General features: G+C 39.7%; 1 protein-coding gene across 4 annotated transcripts in view; it reads right to left on the minus strand.

Annotated features, from left to right (window-relative positions):
* The window catches only part of DNAI7 (dynein axonemal intermediate chain 7), a 48,782-nt gene that overhangs the window by 24,835 nt on the left and 5,191 nt on the right, over positions 1-18,756 (minus strand). The window contains exons 2-8 of one of the 4 annotated variants that reach the window (XM_079775337.1): positions 14,724-14,808; positions 14,047-14,138; positions 12,380-12,481; positions 11,432-11,569; positions 6,921-7,067; positions 3,396-3,499; positions 349-664 (exon numbers count right to left, since the gene is read on the minus strand). In XM_079775337.1, the coding sequence (XP_079631463.1) occupies positions 349-664; positions 3,396-3,499; positions 6,921-7,067; positions 11,432-11,569; positions 12,380-12,481; positions 14,047-14,138; positions 14,724-14,808 (984 nt within the window). Of the gene's footprint in view, positions 1-348; positions 665-3,395; positions 3,500-6,920; positions 7,068-11,431; positions 11,570-12,379; positions 12,482-14,046; positions 14,139-14,723; positions 15,224-18,756 lie in introns of those variants that run through there. The other 3 variants (XM_079775336.1, XM_079775338.1, XM_079775339.1) reach the window with 3 other exon arrangements.

Genomic DNA, 18,756 nt, shown 5'->3' on the forward strand with positions numbered 1-18,756 from the left:
CCTTAAGTGAGTTTGAAATAGAACAAATACACAAAAAGTGAATTTGAAGTATAATAAACACAAAAATTAAATGGCTTCAAAGCTGTTCAGGAGTATCCCTAAAATAAAAGCGAGAAACTCCTATCTGGAACTGTAGGATGTTGAAGCAACAGGCTCAACTATGAACAGTGACCAGTAATAGAAAGCAGGGGAGAAAAAATACACACTCAAAATTAGGCCATTGGCAGAAGATGGATTTTGGACAATTTCTAGTTGTTTAGGGGAAAAAAATCTTGAGAATGCTTCAGGGGAATCTAATAAACATTTATTACATAAAGAAAAAAATATATACATTTAAATGTGTCTTACTGCGTGTACTTCACCAGTATCATCATCTTGTTCTTCAGATTTTATTTCTTCCTCCTGGTCTATATTAGACTCATTTTCTGGTTGTTTATACTCTTCTTGGAGCTCTTTGCTGATTGCTGATTGTTCAGCACTAACTTCTTCTTGGACAGAGGGAGATTCCGTGGGAGTGAGCTCTCTTAATACTGTCGGAACAGGGCGCAGTGGCGTGACATGATCATAGTGAGTATGTAGGAGTCGTAAAGCAATGTCACTTGATGCTAATATCCTTGGAATTTCAAATCCAATTTTCATTTCATTGCATCTGATACTTCTGTGCCTGTTAATTAATTGTAACAAAAAAGATGAGGCCCAGGGAAACGCTGGAACTATTGCAAATTTATACCTAAGCAGTATCTCTCCACTTTAATTTTGCCAGTTTTAAATCCCGACCCTGACTTGCTTTCTTTGCAGGGTTTGGACCCAGTTGCTAATGTTATACCCCTCAAAGCACAATCTTGGGATCCATAACCCAACTGTTTTCTCCATCATGGGCAGCTCCTTCTCTGTTTCCTCTGTATGGCCATCTTCCTAACCATCCTTTAAATGTTTTTATTACTCAGCTCTCTATCCCAGGCCCTTTACTTCTCCCTCTACATAATATCCTTAGATATTACCTTTATGGCTTCAATGATCATTTAAATTATTAGTTTTTAACATGAGTTCTATGTTTCCTAGGGTTGAGTAGGAGGAAGAAACATCCTGAATGAACTTTCAGGGGTCCCAAAATGCCCTTATACTGTATATAGGGTGCCCCAAAAACATGTATGTACACACTTTGAATAATTATAAAGGCAGTGTTTATTAAAATACATTTCATTTTTAAAACTGAACTATCAGTTGCATTTTGGGGGAAACCTTATATATGTGAGCATATAGAATGATTTAAAGTTCATAAGAGTCTATGACTCCCAAAAAGTTAAGAACTATTGATTTATATGCTAATGACTCCCCAAAATCAATCTCAGATTTCTCTGAAGTCTTTCAGACAGTTGCACTTGATATTTCATAGGTACTTCAAACTCAACAAGTCCCTCCCTACAACTCCCCTCATCACCACCATCAAAATAAAACAGAATGTTTTCTGCCTCCACTACTTGTTATCTTAGTAAAAGGACCCCTAATTCTCTTCTTATACGTGGGTAGTTAATAAAGGGCTATTCATTTTCCTTTTACTCTTTTAAAATTATAAAGATTAATTCTCTTCACTCTTCAGTATATAACATATTTCCTAATAAAAAAAAGTGATATTGCTCGTTGTCTCTAATTTAGATGTAAACCACAGAGAATTTTGTAGCAAATGCAATGTGGAAAATACTTTCTTGCTTCCTTTTACTAAATATCAAAAATAAAATCCAGTTTCTTCCATTGTAATATGACTAGTCTTTTCAGAGCTGAGACCAGAACCTCCTAATTTTTACTCCAGTGATTTTTTTCTTAAAACATACTGCCATACTAATTCAATTAATTTGAAATATTTGAGATCAAGCAGCAATCGAGTGATCATGAATTTAGCATTACTGCTATCATTCCTTAGAAAGCTGTTACTTTGTTAAAAATAATTGGGAAAACATCATTTAAATACCTAAAAATAAAATATATGAAAGTGTTATCTTGTGGAATTATTTTTAACAGTTCACAAAAAAATAGTGGTTTTTTTTTTAAAGTTTGAGATTGCCATGTAGAAAGTATCTACCATGTCTACTTCAGGAGGTGAAGAGAAGGGGAAGACATGATATTTATTCAGCTTATATTTGTACTAAACACCATGCTATGACCTTTATATGCATTAACTAGAGGCCCAGTGCACAAAATTCATGCACGGATGGGGGGAGTGTGTCCCTCAGCCCAGCCTGCACCCTCTCCAATCTGGGACCCCTTGAGGGATGTCCAACTACCCACGTGGACCAGACCTAAATGGGCAGTCAGACATCCCTCTCACAATCCAGGACTGCTGGCTCCCAATCGCTCGCCTGCCTGTCTGCCAGCCTGATCACTCCCCTGCCAGCCTGATAGAAGCCTAACTGTTCTCCTGCTGGACCAATTGCCCCTAACTGCCCTCCCCTGCCAGCCTGTTCACCCCTAACTGCCCTCCCCTGCTGGCCTGGTTGCCCCAACTGCCCTCCCCTGCCAGCCTGGTCACCCCTAACTGTCCTCCCCTGCAATTCTGGTCACCCCCAACTGCCCTCCCCTGGTGGCCCAGTCACCCCTCACTGCCTCCCCTTGCCAGCCTGGCCACCCCTAACTGCCCTCCCCTGCCAGCCTGATTGCCCCTAACTGTCCTCCCATGCAGGCCTGGTCGTCCCCAACTGCCCTCCCCTTCAGGCCTGGACCCCCCCAACTGCCCTCCCCTGCAGGCCATCTTGTGGCGGCCATCTTGTGTCCACATGGGGGTGGCCATGTTTGACCACATGGGGGCAGCCATCTTGTGTGTTGGAGTGACGTTCAATTTGCATATTACCTCCTTATTATATAGGATATTTAATCCTCAACCCAATCATATCTACACTAATAAAAGAGAAAGATGCCAATTGACCGTACCTTCACAACGCCCACCAGCCAATCAGGAGTGAGTATGCAAATTAACCCAACAAAGATGGCGGGTTAATTTGCATACACAGGTGCCAAGCGGTCAGGGGCGGGAAGCTTGCATCTGCCTCAGCCACTCCGGGCCTCTGGGCAGCATGGGAAGGCGGTAAGGCGGCTCCGGGCCAGAGCAAAGGCGGTGCCGGCAGCCAGGGGAAGGAAGGCCCATTCTTGCATGAATCTTCATGCATCATGCCTCTAGTTAAGTAATATGATCATCAGTGTACTATTGACATACTAAAGCTCAACAAAGCTATGTAATTTGCTCAAGGTAAAAGGCAGGTCTATGATTCAAAATCCCACATAGTTGATTTCTTAATATGGGTTTTTTCCAGGGATGCCATTCTATGATTCAACAGGCATATGCTGGCCACCATGATGTGACTCTAATGTCTTTCAACTTCCAGCATCTCCTGTGGGAATACCTTGGATTCTTCTTGAGGTTTGCCCACACATACAGGGTAATATTTTCATCCCGAATGACTTTTTCCATATCTCCAGTGTCCAGATCTGCTAAAGTACTAGCTTGCTGTGAGAGAACAAGAAAACATTATAAAAGATCAGAGGCCTCATAAATTATACAACCTAGTAAGTTACTTCATCACTTAAGTGTTGGATTCCCTTCATTACTTACAAGAGTTATTTGCGTAAAAATAAGGTTCAATCAAAATAGCAAACAATTGCTTTTAAAAATCTCAAAATGATACAAATATATTTACTTAATTAAATATGCTTTCTCTTTTTCACTCAGTTTCTCCTTAGGTGTCTAAGGATTAAAGTTGCCCTACATACCCAGGTAGCATGTGCAGATTACTATTATGTTACCCTTTTCAATGTTAACCTTATCATGACTTTTCATTCTAACTATACACATGCTACTTTATCTGCACCTTATTAAAACATAATTATGCTACTGCAAAAGTTTGCCTATTTCTGAATATATCAAGGTTAGACACAAAATATCCAGTTTATAAAATCCAAATGAGTTTTATATTTTACTAGTCCAATACTTGGTATCTAACATTAAACATACAACTTAAGAATGTCCTTCAATTTGTTTTAATAAAGACTAACATAGTTTGATGCCTACTGCTCTCTTAAATGGCTTAAATAAGTTAATATGTATTTGGTTGCTATAAAGTAAAAACTTAAAAGTATTGGGGATTAATTGCTTTTTTGAAAAAAGATTATCCCCTGCCCCTACTTCTTTTTCCTGTGAAATTAACTTTTTGAAGTGTCCAGGATAATTGCCTTGTCGAATTGTTCCACATAGTGGATTTATCTGATTGTTTCCACATGGTAGCGTTTAACTTGCTCCTTATTTTGTGTGTACTGGAAGTTAGGTCTAGATAGGTTTAATTAGATTCAGATGAAACCACTTTTAGCAAGAAGGCATCATAGGTTTTGTTGTGTTCTTCAGGAGGTATATTATGTCCCACTATTAATTATGTGGATTTCATCACTTGGTTAGGGTGGTAACTACCCACAACTCCATTTTATCCAATCAGTAAGGAGTAATCTGTGGTCTAATAGTTTGGCACTATGAGAATACCAGGTAATGTGTTCCTTAACAACTCAACTTCTCACTAATTATTTAGGTAGCCATTCATAATCCTTATTAAATATTATACTAGGGATTGAAAACTGGTTACTTTTCTAACTGACCATTTCTCCTACATTTATCAGATAATATTCTTTTGTATATAACTGTTCTCCCCCACTCCCCACCCCACTTTCCTCCTTTCTTTTGGAGCATCACTATAGACTCATGAATTTTCATTTATTCAATGTGTTATAATCAATTTTAGTCATTATTCTTCCTGATATTCATATTGTCCCAAATTGGACTAGTGGGAGACCCTTTAAGCTAGTCATATCCCTCTGGATATGACTCCATTAGACTTTGAGCGTTTATTTGCTTTCTTACACAAGAAAACTCAACCTTATCTTTAAATAACAACCTTATCTTTCACTTTCCTTGCCACAGACTTAGAATTAGCCATTTACCCTAATTACACCTGATTCCTTTAGCCTATATAATAAAGTGGTAATATGCAAATTGACCCTCATGCCCTCACAAGATGACCACCCCATGTCCTCACAAAATGGCCGCCCCCATGTTGTCACAAGATGGCCACCCCCACGTGATCACAAGATAGCCACCACAAGATGGCCACCCCCACGTTGTCACAAGATGACTGACAGGGGATGGCAGTTGGGGGCAACCACGCATGCAGGGGCGGGCAGTTGGGGGGGACCAGGCCTGCAGGGGAGGGTAGTTAGGAGTGATCAGGCTGGCAGGGTAGGGCAGTTGGGGGCGATCGGGCCAGCAGGGGAGCAGTTTGGTGTCAACCAGGCTGGCAGGGGAGCGGTTAGGGAGTGATCAGGCTGGCAGGCAGAAGTGGTTAGGGGCTATCAGGCAGGCATGCAAGTGTGTGGTTAGGACCCAGCAGTCCCAGATTGTGAGAGGGATGTCCCGTACTGGAGAGGGTGCAGGCTGGGCTGAGGGACAGCCCCCCCCCCCCCCCAGTGCACGAATTTCGTGCACCGGGCCTCTAGTATGGAATAAAATAGAGTTCATGCTGATATTTATGTTTTATATATATTACAGTATTTTTTTTTGTCAATCCTCACCTGAGTATATTTTTTCCTTTATTTTTGAGAGAGAGAATGGAAGGGAGGGAGGAGGGGAGGAGAGAGAGGGAGGGAGAAGGAGATGAAGGAAGAGGGAGAGAGAGAGAGAGAGAGTTTGAAACACTGATGTGAGAGAGACATCAATTGGTTGCTTTCCACACGGGCCCCCAATAGCTCCAGGATCTAACCTGCAACCCAGGTATGTGCTTGACTGGGAATCTAACCTGAGACACTTCTAACGACTGAGCCAAACCGGCCAGGGCAACATTACAGCATTTTTTCTAATATTTTCTTTTACATACTATATCACTTTTCTCTTACAATAAACATCTTGACTAATAATTATATTTCCTTACTTGCTTTTTCTTACAATATAAATAAAATAGTTGCAAAGTTATAATATGAATATCATTGCTAACAATAAACTTAGTGAAGTTTAAGCCTTCTTTGTAGTTCTTTAAGCAATTAGAACATATGCTACCAAGACTATACCAAGGCCAGGACTGCTTTCTAGACCAAAAGAAGCAGAATAGCCAAAAGCAATGTGACCTTAGATGGTTTTCTGATTTAAAAATATAAAACACAGCTATAGAATATATTCATGGAATATTAGGGAAAATTTAAAACTGGATATTAGAAGATATAGAATTTTTATGAATTTTCTTAGGTATTATAATGGTTTTACAGTTATTTGGATATTATTGTTAGTGCTAAGATATGCAGAAAAACAGTGACTACAATAATTATAATCCTGTACCATCTGATTTATCTAGAGAAAATACCTACTATATAATGTCTTGTGAATTTATTTTTATAGTGATCCTAGTAAACCTTATCAAGTATAATAAAGAGAACTAGAATTTTAGCTATACTGATGTTTTACTTGTTTAAAAATAAAATATTTACAGTTGTTAAAAGTGGATAAATACATGTGCCTTAAATTATTCCACTGACTTTTCCGAACCTTTTAATTTTTGCATAAAAAAAATACTGGGTTGTTGTTTTTTTAAATATTTTTTATTGATATTTTACAGAGAGGAAGGGAGAAGAAGAGAAAGTTAGAAACATCGATGAGAGAGAAACATCGATCAGCTGCCTCCTGCACACCCCCTACTGGGGATGTGCCCGCAACCAAGGTACATGCCCTTGACCGGAATCGAACCTGGGACCCTTCAGTCTGCAGGCCATGGCTCTATCCACTGAGCCACACGGGTCAGGGCAATACTGGGTGTTTTTTTTTATTATTATTATATAGCATATCCTTATTTTAACCCTTATCAAAGTTAACACTAACATCTGAGCAAATCCGCACTCACCCTGAGCAGCAGCTCCGTGGCTACGTTGAACTTCAGGTGCAGCAGCTCCTGCAGCTCCACAATGGAGCCTTGGTACTGCACGATGCTCTTCTCTTGCAAGTCATTAGATGGCGTTTCCAATAAAATTAATTTCAACTTATCAATTAACTATAAAGCAAAAAGTAAAAATATGAAGTAAAAATGTACTATAAAAGTAAATCAATTCTGACCAAAAAAAGGTGAAAATATTTTTGAATCAAAGAACACATCTTAGTGTCAGTAAAATAAACATAGGAAATAATTTTTATATTATTTAAGAGCACAGAAAAACAGAGCTATTTCCTCGCAGAACTCCATGGTAAGAATTCTCAATCAGGTGTAACAGAGCTTTCCCTACCTAAGACTGCGGCACAATAGGAACCGCACCAACAGAACAATGAGAAGGAGAAGTGGAAAGCACTAGCGTTGACTGAATGTTTACCAGGCGCCGGGAACTGTTCTAAACGCTGTGTTTTACTTCCCGGGATCCTCTTCATAACTCTGTTTCACAGGTCCAGCTATTGTGCCTATTTTATGGATGAGAAAACTCAGGATGGTCCGGTCCCGCCTGTAAGAAGCTTGGAGGACGCCACTCTGTCCCAGCAAGTAAAAAGCGGAACACACTGCAAAGTCAACAACTCTTCTTTGATCCATAAGTGAGGGATGACACAGGGCAAGTCCCTGCCCCCCAAGATTGGAGAGACTCCCAGGTGAATACAGGGAGTCCCGGCTCTCCAGCGCCGACTGAGCAGGAACCTGGGCCGGACCCGCAGGAAACCCTGAGCTGTAAGAGACTCAGTGCGGGCGACTCCGGGACTTGAAAGCCCTCCAGGAGGACACAGCCGCGGGAGCGGGGGAGCCCACAACACCGTGGCATGTACCCGGAGCTCGACCAGGTCCCCACAATACACGCAGGAAAAAAATCCGCTCGTGCTCAGGGAGGGGAAAGGGAACCATTTTGCAATGCGCCGGGACCTTCTGTTCTTCAAGAGGCCCGAGCTCGGGAAACTAACCAGAGCCTGACCCGCTGGAGTTTTATCAGACCTACCTCACCTGGGGAACAGGAAAGAGCAGACTCCAGCTGGCTCCAGTCATCCCTCCCACTGAGAGAGGTAGGAGAAATTAAAGACACATGTGAAGTTCCTGTCCCGGGGCACAGGGCTGCTAGAACTGAGGCCCATCACAGGACTAGAGAACGCTTCCCCTCCCCTACCATCTCTCACCACCGCCTTACTCAACGCCCTTTACAGCAGTTCCTTTTACCCACTACACCAGGTCCTGCTATCAAGAAAACAGTAGGCATACCAAAAGGCAAAAACAAAACACAAAAACACCCACACAATTTGAAGAGAAAGAGCAAGTATTAGAACCAGACATGGCAGGGATGTTGGAGTGATCAGACCGGGAATTTAAAACAACTGTGTTGAACATAATATGCTAAGGACTCTGTGGATAAAGAAGCCACCATGCAAGAATAGGTGGCTAACGTTAGCAGAGAGCTGGAAATCCTAAGAAGGAACCAAAAAGGTATCCTAGAGATCAGGAACACTGGAACAGAATTGAAGAATGCCTTTGGTGGGCTCGCTAACAGACTACACTCAGCTGAAGAAAGAATCTCTGAGTTGGAGGACGTATCAATAGAACGAAAAACCAAAAGCAAAGGGAGAGAAGACGGAAAGAAAAACAGAACAGAATATCCAAGGACTGTGAGACAATGACTAAGAGCAGTCTCCACATAATGGGAATACTAAAAGGAAAAAAAAAAGAGAGGAAGGGATAGAAGAAATATTTGAAATAATAATGACTAAGAATTTCTCCAAATTAATGTCAGAGGTCAAACCACAGTTCCACAACGCTCAAAGAACATCAAGCAGGATAAATGCCTCCCCAAATTATACTTAGACATATCATTTTCAAACTATAGAAAAATGCCTCCCCAAATTATACTTAGACATATCATTTTCAAACTATAGAAAATAAAAGGTAAATTTAAAAATCCTGATGGATATCAGTGGGGGAAAGTCTTATCTTTAGGGGAGCAAATAGTTACATCCAACTGCTCAGAAACCACACAAGCAAGGAAAGGGTGGCAAGATATTTAAAGTGTTGGGAGAAACTGAGGCACAGCATGATCAAGGAACAACTAGTAAGTGGCAGAATTTAGCTCTGAACACTGACAAAGCTAATAAATAAATAAATAACTTATAAATTAGGAGAGGCAACATGGTAGCATAGAGTAGTATGGACTCGAACCAGACAGTGGGTTTCAGCTCTAGCCACCTCTCAACTACCAGTGTGATCCTGGGCAAGTTCTTTAACATCTCTATGCCTCAACTTCATCTGTAAAATGAGAATGATGGTGCCTTCCTCACATGGTTATTATGAAAATTCAGCAAGTTACTATTTCCAAAGCCTGGCATAGTAAGCGTTATCTCAGAGTTTGTCAAAGAAATAAATTTGATAACTTGGAACTTGATGTTTACCATGGGTTCTCTGCTATCCCGTCCTTTCTGTTGCTCTTATGGCTTCCTGCTTTAGTTTCCTATTACGGTGATTTTTCTCTTCTGCTGTCTCCTTTTATTTATCCTTTTCTTATTTTCCCCACTACTTATTACTTGTACTTCTGTACCCCACATTCATAACAGGAAGATACCACTTCTCGCTCATCACTAGTGAACTCCAGTGCTACTTCCCACAGCCTCCCTGCTAATGGCAGAGCACCAGACTCCTGGTCCAGCATCATGCCATGGCAGCCTCCCGGTAGAGAGCACATGCAATGGCGAGAACACTGTTGATGAATCCATTGGTGTGAAATACCTCACAGTGTGTGGGAGGCTCTACCCAGCAAAGCTATCATTTGGAACTGAAGGTCAAATAAAGAGCTTCACAGAGAAGAAAAGGCTAAAGGAGCTCACTACCACCAAACCAGTACTACATGAAATGTTGAAGGGTCTTCTTTAAGAAGAAGAAGAAGAAAAAAAAAGATAAAAAATATGAACAAAATGGTAATAAATACATGTCTATCAACAATTGAATCTAAAAATAAATGAAGGAATCTAATGAACAAAACACACAGATGAATAAAATAGAAGTAGAGGCATGAAAACATGGAAGAGACTGATGAATCTCAGAGGGAAGGGGGAGAGAGGGCTAGGAAGAGATTAACCAAATAATTTATATGCATACTAGAGGCCTGGTGCATGAAAATTCATGCACTGGGCAGGGGGTGTCCCTCAGCCTAGCCTGCCCCCTCTCACAGTCCCGGAGCCCTCAGGGGATGTCCTACTGATGGCTTAGGCCCTCTCTCCTCTTCTCTGTGGGAGGCCACCGGCCAATCAGGGGAAAGCACTGCCCCATCACTCCCTCGCTGCTGCTGCCTCTGGCCTCCCTCTGCAGGAGGCGACCCGGCGGTCAGGGGAACGCAATGCCCCCATCATGCCTCTGCTGCTGCCACTGCTGGCCATGAGGCTGCCTGAGCCTCGGCCCTCACAGCCACTGTGGCTTGCCTGAGCCTCGGGCCGGCCCTCATTGCCTGAGCCTCGGGCCCTCGCAGCAGCAGCTGCCATCCGCGACTTGCCTGGGCCTCAGGCCGGCCCTGGGCAGCGGCAGCTGCCATCCACTCCCCCGATGCACATCCTGGTCAAGTCCCCGCTGGGGATCCAGCATCAAGTCCCTGCCCATCCTCACTCGCCTTGCTGCTCATACAGCCCCACCCACCAGCATGCACCCGCTACACACGCAACCTCCTGGTGATGGGTTGTGATGGCATGAGGGCATCACGGCGTGAGGGCGTCACGACCACATAGGCTTTTATTAGTATAGATGTGCATTACCCATGGACACAGACAATAGGGTGGTAAAGTCCTGGGCGGGCAGGATCTGGGTGGAGGAGGGCAATAAGGGGAAAAAGGGGGGACATCTGTAATACTCTAAACAATAAAGATTAAAGGAAATAAAAAAAAGGTAAAGACTTTAAAAAATAAAAATAAATGAAAAATGTTTTCTAGCATTTTTAAGTCTATTTAAAGCGGTAATTCTTCAGGCTAGTCTGTCCATCTTATTTGCAGAAATAGAACATAGGATATTCTTAATCATCTTGATACTTTCCCTGCCTGAATGAATAGGTGTCTGGCACCTAGTTAACAATAAAAACATGTGTACTGCATCACTGAATAGTGAATAATGCCAGCTGATAATAAAATTATGCACTTTCCCCCTAAATTATTTACATAAATAGATGCAACTTAATTTTTGTGCTTGAATTAGATACACATTACAATTAACATTTCACATTTATGTTATGTTGACCTCACCTTAGGCATCAAGAGGTTTTTAGGAGTTAAAAAAAAAAAGGTTAGCAAATATTTTTCTCCGTAGCCAAGGAAGCAACAGTGCTATTAATTGGCAACTATCATATTTGTTTAATTTCTATTTTTGGAATTAATTTGTAATTCAAGTAATTTAAAATTATAGAATAATACTTAAGTACTTACATATAGTACTAGTTTACTCTTTGCAATTACTTCCTCAAATGTCTCATTTTTTTCCTCTCTCCACAAGCTAATGAAAGTATTAATTTCCTGGGCTATTGAGGGGTCAGGACTCCCATCACATTGAATGTAGTGTGTCCACTGTAGAGTAAAAATGTTTGAAAGTTCACACTGATGAAATTCAACCAAAGAGTAAATTACTTCTTGTTTATGTACGAGTTCTCATAACCTAGTTTTCCCAATTTAGGCTAAAGACATATTATGACTTTAACCAGTTACTTGATTTATCTCTAAAATAACCAAATTGCTCTTCAGAAAAATAATTTTCAAGAATTAAGATAAATACATATTTATTGTCATTTTAATTTTTAAAACAATATATGAGCTAGCTTTGTTTTTGCTTTTCTCTCTACTCATAGAGCTCCTATATTTACAAAAGCCAACACTTGGGTTAATTTCTACTTCTTAAATGATTGCTAACTGTTCATTTCCATTAGCATTTTGGTATGAACCCTTCCAGTCATTTTGTAATTTATGCAAATTCTACATTTGTAATCATATTCTACTTAAAGTATTTTGCTTAAAATTATACCATAATCATATTTTGTCATATTATTACGGTTTTTCCTTTTTCTCCTGATAATTACCTATATTGTTTCTAAAGTTAATGCCATTTTGAGCAATACTAGATTGCCTTAAATCCAGTTTTTATATTTTAATTTAGGATAATTTCCTCAGTAAAGATTCCAAAAATTAAATCCAAGGATATAAATGTTCCAAGGACCTTATTATTGACAAATAGTTGTCTGCAAAGCTATAAGCAATCTGTCACATTAGAGATTTTTTTTCATAGTCAAATTTAGAATTTCTTAAGACTAAAAAAGATACCGGACTATAACTCCCTCTTGTGGTACAAAAGTATTATATCAAAAAAATAATAATAAGTCTTACCTGAGAATGCAATCTATGTTCTCGTTTCATTTTCTCTGCTTCAGAAAAACAATTCTCTAATAAGTAAAGTTCTCCAAGTTCTTCATTTTTCCTTCCTAGATCCTATTGCATGGGGACACATAAATTTATTTTTTAATTTCAGCTTTGTGTTTCATAAGTAGCATAGAAAATTTACTTGGCAAAGTATTTAGTTTCAGAATACATATTATAATTAGCTTGAATGTAACTGATATTTCTAAAAGGTTTCATCTGAAACAGTGGTTTGCAGAGTGTGGTCCGCAGACTCCTGGTGTATCCCCAGGCTCTTCTGGGATGTGTGAGGTCAAATATCTTTTCACAATAATACTGAGACTTTATTTGCCTTTCTCACAGTGTACACATTTGCACTGATGGTGCAAGATGGTATGAAACTGCAGACGACTTAGCGTAAATCAAGGCACAAACTGTACTAGTGGCCATATTCTTCCGGGGGGGTGGGTATTAAACTGCCAGTTTCATGTGAGAATGACCAGATGAAAAAGTGATTATTAATTTTATTAAATTTCAACCTTTAAGTGTATGTCTTTTTAATATTTTGTGTGATAAAATGGGAAGTAAGCATAAAGTATGTCTGCTACATATCAACAGACAATACTGTCTTGAGGAATAAATTCTTGTGTACTTATTTAAGTATTTTGGCAGACATTCTCTCAAAAATGAATGAATTGAGCATGTCATTTCCAGGAGACAATTTAAAGCATTTGTTGCCAATGATAAAATTCAAGCTTTCAAATAAATTTTAAATTTTAGAAAACTGGTGTGTCCTTGACCAGTGGTAGCACTGTGAGAATTTTGAAATCCTTAAGAACTTTCTCTGATTTGATTAGAGATTATATTAATGTTTGTGGTTTTTAAATTTAATTATTTTTAATCCTCACCTGAGGATATTTCTTCCACTGATTTCTATAGAGTGGAGGGAAGGGGGGGTAGAAAGAGAGAGAGAAATGTCGATTGGTTGCCTCCCACATGTCCCCCCCCCCACCAGGGCTGGGGAACCTACAACCAAGATACATGCCCTTAATTGGGAATTGAACCCACTACCCTTGACCTGAATCAAACCAGAGACCCTTCGGTCCAAGCGCTGGCGCTCTAACCATCGAGCAACTGGCTAGGGCTCTCAGTTTTAATTTCTACTCTGGTAAATGTTGATAGATATAACTCATATAAACAAAGCTCCTTGTGGGTCTTCAATTTTTAAGAGTAATGAGGTTGTTTTTTTTTTCCCTGAGATCAAAATACTTCAGAACTACTGATCTGAAAAATTCTGGTGAAAAAGAGAAGTGGAACTAAAAAAGAAGAGGTAAATTTGAATTTTATTTTTTTTGGTCCCTGTTTATTTATCTATAAAACAGATTGAGAATAATAACTTAGTGTTTACAAGCATGGGCTCACATACTAGAGTACTTATGTCTAGGTCTGGCTCTGACCTAGCTTGATTTCTCTATTTCTCTAACTGTGAAATGTGGATGGTATGTCATTAATTTTATGGTAGGATTAGTGAGTTAAGCCAGTTCAGATAGGCCTAAATGTTCCTGGTAGCTCCTAGAGGAGAATGACATTAAATGGTCCAACAGATCTGATAGCCATATAGTTTGTCTTCACTAATGACATCATTAACATTTATTTACTTTTGCTTCAAGTTGTTGCCATTTTTCTTTCTCAATTCGTTCTATTTCTAGCCTTGCTAGTTCTTCTTTTTCAGATTTCACACGGGCTTCCTCTAAAGAACAAAAAGACATTTTTTAAGTGATAAATATTATTAAACTATAAGAATCGAGGCAGCTGCGTGTACTTCTTGCTAACGTATATTTCCCATACTATTGAATCTGAGTGTCAGAATTCTCAGTGCACAATCAGCACCGATGCCCCTATTTCACCTGTAAATATAAATACTTCAAATAAGATTGCCAGAATTAACAAATAAAGATAAAGGATACTCTGTTGAATTTGAATTTCAGATAAATAATGAGTTGTTTGTTTTGTTGGTTTGTTTTTTTTAAGTATGTCCCAAATATTGCATGGGGCAAATTATACCATTATCCATTTTTTTATCTGAAATTCAAATTTCACTGGGCATCCTGTATTTTATCTGATAACTCTACTTCCAGATATATCTGAAAGTGATTTGTGTGTACTATCAACTTTCTGGGTACCCTTTAAATAGTAGGCATCTGTTATAAAAAATTAAACTTGAAAAATTAAAGAATTTTGAAAATTCTTTAAAAATATTTTGACTACATTACAGGAAATTAGTATAACTGTGTATAACCTACATATGAAATTAGTATAACTGTGTATTTTGTACCTTCCTCTTTTAGTCGTTTCTCCTCCTCCTCTTGTAGCTGCTTCAGTCGTTCAGCTTTAGAGAATTTCTTTTTCTTATTGCCAGTCTTCATGAAGGCCACAACATTCAAAAAAAGGCTATTAACATACACCCAAGTAACTTAAAAGCACATATCCCTCAAAGCATAATTATGAAAAACAGTTTTGCTCCCATGAATCCAGTCGTTCACTCATTCAAATAAGACAGCCTATTATGTGCAAAGCCTTGGCTCGGTGCCTTAAGGGACAAAGTATGAAAACAAGTATGAAAAATAAGCATATAAATTATTCAACAGCAAGAGTAATACTGACAAGTATGTATAATTTAAGTAACTCCCCCATTCCCAGTTTTCACATCTTTAAAGTGGTGCTAAATAGAACCTCATTTCACTGTTGTAAGGATTAAAAGATATATGTAAAAAACAGTTTTAATACTGCAACATGTCTACAAAGATAAAAGCAATTTTTATGACTAGCAGATAAACAAAGAATTATTTTGCAAGTTTGAAGGAAGGAGAGATTATTTTCAATAGCTGGGATCAAGTAAAATTTTACAGAGCAGATAATACTTAATTAAGTCTGTGCCCCCCAAATTTTAACATTCAGATATGAGGGGCAGATACCCCCAGAAGAGGGAAATAGGGTCCAGTTTTCCCCGGGATAGCTTAGGCCGCTTTTCTGGTTAGCGCTGTGCCAGGACCTTGCTGTCCGCCCCTGGCCCCAGGCAGCTGCTAAGTCACATGGCTGCTGTCCAGAGAGGATACATGAGCACTCCAGCAAGTGCGAGTTGAGTTATGGGGTCAGAGAGAGGGAGTTTTATTTTGTTTTGAATCCTAGGTTGAGGACATGCTTAGAGAGAGAAAGGGGGAGAGAGAGATATTGCCCTGGTTGCCTTACGCAGGTGTCCCAACCAGGGAGCAAACCTGCAAGCCTATGCCTGACTGGGAATTGAGACTGGCAACCCTTGGATGCACAAGACGACACTGAACCAAACTGAGCCAGTTCGACTGGGCAAGAGCGCTTTGTTAAGCTGGGGTTATATTACCTGGGGTTTGGGAAGGACCAGGAACTTCGTTAAACCAACCGATCAACTTCCCAAGCTCTAGGGGGCTGATGCTGGATCCTCCCCAGAACCAATCCATTTTGTAGATCCTCCAGAGTTCTGTGTCCCTTACCCAATCTGGTCCTTTTCCCAGGCTGGACAGACAGGCCTTTATGGTCATTATCTTAACATCTACTGCGGATGCCTCAAAGTGGAAGTACCTCCCTGGCTTCCTTGATTTTTAAACTTAATTTCATACATGCTGTGAATTGTTTCAGTTCTTTGAAATTTGAGAATAGGTTTATGTCAGAGTGTACTGTCATTTTGGGGGAAAATACCTATGCTTATAGGTCAGTGTGGCTCAGTGGTTGAGTGTGGACCTATGAACCAGGAGGTCACGGTTGGATTCCCGGTCAGGGCGCATGCCCGGGTTGCGGGCTCGATCCTCAGTAGGGGTTGTGCAGGAGGCAGCCAATCAATGTTTCTCTCTCATCATTGATGTTTCAATCTCCCCCCCCCGCATTTTTCTCTGAAACCAATAAAAAAAAATATTTTTTTAATTTTTGTTTGTTGGATACCATGTTGTAAATATATCTAATTCATTAGATTTGTTCTTTATGTTATTCCACCTTCTAATTACTGAAAGAGGAAACCTCCCACTCTGATTGCCTACTTTTACTACTAGTTCTCTAAATTTCTAGTGTATATTTCAAGCCTTTGTAATTAGGTACATACAACTTTAAAATTTTACATTTTCTTAGTTGGTCACATCTTTGTCATTACAAATGACCCTCTTTATTTCTAGAAGTGCTTTTTGCCTTAAAGTCCATTGTATATAATATTAATATAGCTTTATATCAGCTTTCATTTTTCTAGCATTTGCATAACATGTCTTTTTTCCATCATCTTATTTTCAACTTTTCTGTATTTTTATTTGCATAGTGTTTGTAAAAAGATTATTGCTGAATTTTCTTTTCCCCCACGGGAGAATTCGTGATTTTTTTTCCATGGAATTAAATCTCTGCGTTTCCAAAGTCCCATTAGGCCAGAGAGAAGAAGTGTAGCTGGGGTCTCAGTGAAGCTGGAAGCAAAGCCAGTGTCCAGTTTCCTTTTCGTGTTGGAGCCGGGGGCGGTACAGCATCAGCCTAGTTGTAGTCCTTCGCGTGTGGGGCCCACAGAGCCTTGGGCCGTGTAGGCGAATGCAGGAGAGCCGGACAAAAAGCCCCACCATGCACCAAGAAAACAAGAGGTGGATTTTATTTTTTATCCAGTCGGACAAGCTTTCTTTTTTTATTTTGGGGTATTGTTTGGCAGTCATTTTGTATTCTTTCTTGATATCTTTTTCATTGACTATTTTTTGTCAACCCACTATTTTCCCTCTACTAGTTTGGAATTTATATACTCTGTTTATATAGTTTTAGTGGCTATTCTAGAAAGTCAACATATATGACTAATATATGATTACATTTATCCTACTATGAGACCTTACATGGACTTTAGAACATCTTAACTCAATTTGTTCTCTCCTTACCCAAATCATACATGTTGTTGTCATGTATCTTTTTATAACAGTTTTACTGATATATAATTCACATACCACACAATTAACCCATTTATAGTATACAATTCATGACTTTAATGTATTCACAAAGTTGTATAACCAACCACCACCATAATTAATTTTAGAACATTTTTATCACCCCCATAAAAGAAATCCCATATCTATTTGCAGTCACCCTTCTCCATTCCCTCCCAACCTCCTGGCTCTAGGAAACCACTCATCTATTTTCTGTATAGATCTGTCTATTCTGGACATTTCATATAACTGGAATAATACGATGTGTGGTCTTTAGTGATTGGTCTCTTTCACTGAGCATAATGTTTTGAAGATTTATCCATGGTATAGTAGGTACCGATATTTCCATTTTATGGCTAAAAATATATATATATTCAATTGTATGTGTGGTAAGCAGTTAGACAGACATGAGCAGAGCACGGATAGGTCAGGTACAGAAGATCACCAGGGCAGAAAGCCCTGGGTGCCTAGCAAAAAGCAATTGTAGAATGGGACCTTGCCCCCAGAGTGACCTTTCCTCCCTAGAAATAATATCCAGGCCTCAGTTATATTTCAGCCCCAAGCCCAGAAAAGCAGCAAAACCAGACAAGTGATGCCATGGCTGACTTGAGGACTAACTGCATTGGATAATGACCCCCTGCCCTGGCGCCGACCAATCAATCAGTGGAGACGTAGACCCTGAAAGGACACACCAGGAAAGCTGCTGAATATTCTATTGAGATCTTCCCCTGGTGCCTCCCCTAAAATATCTACCTTAAACCCTTAGGAGGGAGGATGCTGTGCACTCGCCCTCCAGGGAGGAGGGCTGCACGTCTCCCCTCTCCCTTTCCCCCTCGCTGTCCCCCCAGGCAGGTTACTATTAGCATCCTCACTCTCAAGCTCTAAGGTCCCTTTCTTTACTTCTATAACTTGTTTCCTAATCCCATTTCTTCTACAAATTACTTCTTCCACCTCTGTGATTTTCCAAATAAATGTTCTCTTGAAGTTTGAGTCTTGGCTCTGAATTCTTTCCTAGCCAGAACTCAAATACTGAGGTTGCTAAACCCAGGTCAGGCCTAACACCTGGTGCTGTTCCCGCTACCTACAACATGTGGATACACCACATTTTCTTTATCTATTCAGCAACTGATGAAAATGTTGTTTGCTGTCATGCATCTTAGTTTATTTTTTGAATCCACATATTATTATGATGATGATTGTTTTATACATTATACATGTGCTCTGTTTTGCAGGTGGAAACTCAAGTTTTGCCTGAGAAAATATTATTTCACTTTTATTTTTGAAAACTCTTGGAACTGTTACAGAATTCTAAATTGGTAGTTATTTACCGAAGACATTATTCCACTGTGTTTGGCTTCCATTGTTGCTGTTCAGACCAAAGTTCAAGTTGTGGCCAGG

The sequence above is a fragment of the Cnephaeus nilssonii genome, assembly GCF_951640355.1.
Source record: "Cnephaeus nilssonii genome assembly, chromosome: 6".
NCBI classification, from domain to species: Eukaryota; Metazoa; Chordata; class Mammalia; order Chiroptera; family Vespertilionidae; genus Cnephaeus; species Cnephaeus nilssonii.